General features: G+C 37.9%; 1 protein-coding gene across 1 annotated transcript; it reads left to right on the forward strand.

Moving 5' to 3' along the window:
- Window positions 1–634: 634 nt before the first annotated feature.
- On the forward strand, window positions 635–3,583 carry LOC141325759 (uncharacterized). The gene is made up of 6 exons (XM_073834497.1): window positions 635–845; window positions 1,119–1,352; window positions 1,591–1,685; window positions 2,689–2,739; window positions 2,845–3,182; window positions 3,529–3,583. Exons 1-6 carry the CDS (start codon window positions 635–637, stop codon window positions 3,581–3,583), a joined length of 984 nt encoding a protein of 327 aa, XP_073690598.1.
- The last annotated feature ends 666 nt before the right edge of the window (window positions 3,584–4,249 follow it).

Consider the following 4,249-nt stretch of genomic DNA (forward strand, 5'->3'; position numbering starts at 1 on the left):
CTATTAATGACGTATTTAGAAAGAATGCATTGGTCAAATGAGCCAGTTTAGTGTTTTAACTGGCGGTTTTCAACACTTTCTCTAAGCAAAAATAAATTCGCTGTTAGATAGATAGATAGATAGATAGATAGATAGATAGATAGATAGATAGATAGATAGAACAGAACATAAACAAATGTCCAATGTAATTCATTGAAAGGAAGACGCATGCGCACGCTCGAGCGCTTGCTGCTCCAAGACACCCAAACCTCCCCCCCTCACCCGGCAATAATGGTACAGCCCACAGCGCAAAGCGCAAGAAAAATAAGAAAGTATATAAATCGCTTGGAATTCATTTATTCATTTATCATTTAAAAAGTCACAGTTTAGCAAAAGTAAAGTTGAAAAAAAGAAGAGAAAATTTGAATAATCGATCCTTCATGTAACTGCAAAAATTGAAAAATGGGCGTTTGGTTTCATTTTTCTGTTTTTCCATTTTTTTATTGAAAATTGAAAATTGAATTGTGAAGCGTTACACGGACCGTGGAGATTGTCACTTGAGCGAGTTTTCTAAATGCTCGAGAAACTCTACCGACGAAAGTCTGCAGAACTTGAACACTCGAGTTTACAGAGTTTGTCCACTTTCGGCATCACGATGAGCCCAACATCTGTGTCCGTGCCTGAGGGCGCTGTTCATGAGACAGAAGCGGCTGCATGGCTGGACTCCATCAGCTTCTGCAGCGGCTTCTGTCAGTGGGTCAATGATGAAGAGTGGAGCATCGATTCACTGCCAGCTGACTCACAGTCAAACAGGGCTTCAGAAACAGCAATAAATGAACAGCCTTCTGCTGAGAAAAGCCCAACAGGTGAGATTAGTATTAACAGCTGAACAAAATCATTTTATTGTTGGTAAATACTTAAATAATACGTTTTGTGACTAATATATTCAAATGTTTGCATTACAGATTTGATTGATTAGTTGTTGCGGTTGTAAGGGGTTGCTCACAGCGTAAGTGTTTTTAAAATCCACTGCGCTGCTTTTCGTTTTCTTCAGTGTTTTCTTAAATGGGTCATATTTTTTCTTAATCTGTGGTCACACACGTTGCTTATATTTTCCTCTCTGTTGTTCTTCCATTAAGAAACTCCTACACGAGGCAACAGGAGGAGCAGAATCCATGGCTTCTTCAAGAGAGCATGGAAGGCCGTAAAGAAGCCTTTCCTCCGTTGCAGACGGACAAGAGCGGTGTCTCCTACTCCACATCAGTCTGATCCCGATGCGGAGCCTGTCCCGGGTCCGTCTGAGCTCCAGAATGAGCCTGACAGTGATCCGGCTGTTCCCGAGCCGTCTGTCCCAGATTGCAAGCCGACCAACAGTGAGTGTGCTGTCAGCTCTATGGTCCATTTTATTATTTTAAAGTATTATTCATTTGTAATTCTGATTTAACACAACTTATTACCATGTATATTAAGTTTGCTTGTTTAACAAATATAAATAAACATTTGGTTCTTTAAGAAACATGTTTGGTAGAATCAGCTGTTTCTATATCAGACATGTACAGTGATTTAATATAAGATAACTGAACCTATTCTGCAACCTCTTTTGTTTTTCAGAATCTTTGTCCAAATTATACACAGTGCAAGATTTGATAGGAACGGGAAGCTACGGCAAGGTGGTCAAGGCAATCCGTAAATCAGACGGTCGAGAGGTAACCCTTTCACTCTTTATGTAGAGAGATCCTGTCCACTTGATCCAAACGTGTTTAAAATAAATGACAGATTGTAGAATGTGAGAGAAATTAATAATATGTGACCCTGGAGCACAAAACTAGTCTTAAGTCGCTGGGGTATATTTGTAGCAATAGCCAAAAAATACATAGTATGGGTCAAAATCATTGATTTTTCTTTTATGTTAAAAATCAATAGGAAATTAAGTAAAGATCATGTTCCATGAAGATTTTTTGTAAAATTTCTACTATAAATATATCATAATGTAATTTTTGATTAGTAAAATGCACAGCTAAGAACTTCATTTGCACAACTTTAAAGGTGATTTTCTCAATGTTTAGATTGTTTTGCACCCTCAGATTTATTGTCCTATCCTAACAAACCAGACATCAATAGAAAGCTTATTTATTGAGCTTTCATATGATGTATATATCTCAGTTATGTAAAATTTTACCTTATGATTGGTTTTGTGGTCCAGGGTCACATACAGTACAGACCAAAAGTTTGAACACACCTTCTCATTCAAATGAATGAAAAGGTGTGTTAAAACTTTTGGTCTAAACTGTATATTTTTCTGTTCATTAAAGTTTTTACTCTACATTTTTGCAGTTTTCAGTGGGTTAGTAATATTTTTTAAATGGGTAATTTAATACATAAATATTTTTTAAATGGGTTTTTATACAAAAACTGCTTTTTTTATGTAAAATTCACTTTATAAAAAAACCCACATTTCTAACTTCAATTTATGGGGATAACATGGATCATTTCACATGGTTTAGTGTAAGATTTTTGCCCATCTTTTGGAAAATCCAGTATAAAAAAAAAAACTACAAATAACTTTTACCAGTAGGTGGCTGTAGAGCTCCACTATTTGCTATTTGACCACCTGAAAGATATTTTTTCACAAGTTTGCACACACCTGAATGAGAATGTGTGTCCAAACTTTTGGTCAGTACTGTATATGAATTATTTCTCTCTTTGCAGGTTGCCATCAAAAGAATGCGGAAATGGAACAACCACTGCTCCCTTCGAATTGTAAGTTGGCAAAGTTTGAAGATACATTTTTAGTTGTTTAAAGATGCACATACGTGTACCGCTGCTCTCCAAAATGTAAATCTAATTCCATTCGTTTTTCTGTAGCCTGGTTGTTCCAGACGTCTGACTACAGAAGTGGCTCTGCTGCTCATGTTGAGACGTCCTCCAGTCTGCCCCTACGTTATAGAAATGTATGAGTGGTTTGATGGGCTCCTGATCTGCTCACTGGTTCTGGAGTTTCCTCAACCGTGTGTGACCCTGAGAGAGTTCATCTGTGATTCTGACCGACTGACCGAAGCGATCTCACGCGGCTTCATGCGCCAGTTAGTCGCAGCGGTGCAGCACTGTATAAACCGTGGGGTGTTTCATAATGATGTCCATGCGGACAACGTCCTGGTGAACACCAACACTCTGGAGCTCAAGCTGATTGACTTCGGCTCTGGTCACCTGCTTAACAGCGATGGCTATGACAGCTTGAGATATATAGGTGAGCTTTGTTTTATTTTTTCTATTCTAAAATGATTGAAAAAAAATATTTGGAATAACGTTACTCATACAATGTCTTGTTCACAGGAGCGTTAGAGTTCTGCCCACCAGAGGTCTACACGAGACCTAAATACTACGCCATCCCAACAAACGTCTGGGCTCTAGGCGTTACCCTGTATATGATGGTGAACAAACGGCTTCCCTTTTACAGTGTCAGGGAAATAATGGACGCCTGTATTTACACTTGGAAACCCAACGTGTCCGTGGGTGAGAAAACACACCATTTACCTTACATTACATTTACCTAAAAATCAGGTTTTTAAAAAGGGTTTTTCACACTTGTCAGCTTTGCTCTTAAAGGCTAACTATTGCCAAAATGCAACCTGAGCTGTTTTTTTTTTTTTTTTTACTGTAAACGAGACGAACTTGTATCTAAAAGCATAATTACAACAAACGAGCCGTTTTTGAGATTGACCGTGATTTCGTTTTGTGGTCAATGGCCGGTGAATGGGAGTACTAGGGGCATTACTTTGAGCGCATCAAAATCGATATTTTTACAACACTAAGAAAGCTCGACACACCATGAAACTTTGCTCGAAGTATCGCCTGGGTTTCTTCACATGAACTCCAGCATTGAGAACATTGTTTGTGTACACAGAGTTTACTAAAAAGAAAGTTTTTCACTGTTTGAGTTTCCGCTCGTGGCCGTCTTGCCAGTCAAGAAGTGTCCATCTCCGAATGCGACGAAAAGGATGAAATATTAGGCTTATATGAGGCACTTTTTACAACTAGGAGATTAATATTGTTTTTCACTTGCGACAAAACAACAAATTAGCCGTGCATTTAAATGGAAATATGCTTTAGGAGCTATTAGGGGTGTGACGAGACACTTATCTCACGAGACAAGATTTTTTAACTTTTTTAAATAAATCCTCAATGATGAAATATGTAGGGGAAAATAGTATTTTATTCAACAAAAAACACAAAATGCAAAAAAATGTAGGTGCATTTTGATATAAACTTG

Source organism: Garra rufa, chromosome 2, assembly GCF_049309525.1.
Source record: "Garra rufa chromosome 2, GarRuf1.0, whole genome shotgun sequence".
In the NCBI taxonomy this organism is placed as follows: domain Eukaryota; kingdom Metazoa; phylum Chordata; class Actinopteri; order Cypriniformes; family Cyprinidae; genus Garra; species Garra rufa.

What these genes read in the sequence shown, in the direction of transcription:
- LOC141325759 (XM_073834497.1), top strand. Translation starts at nt 635, where the DNA reads ATGAGCCCAACATCTGTGTCCGTGCCTGAGGGCGCTGTTCATGAGACA. An exon ending in TGCTGAGAAAAGCCCAACAG is followed by an intron (nt 846 to 1,118) that starts GTGAGATTAGTA and finishes TCTTCCATTAAG; the next exon opens with AAACTCCTACACGAGGCAAC. An exon ending in GTAAATCAGACGGTCGAGAG is followed by an intron (nt 1,686 to 2,688) that starts GTAACCCTTTCA and finishes CTCTCTTTGCAG; the next exon opens with GTTGCCATCAAAAGAATGCG.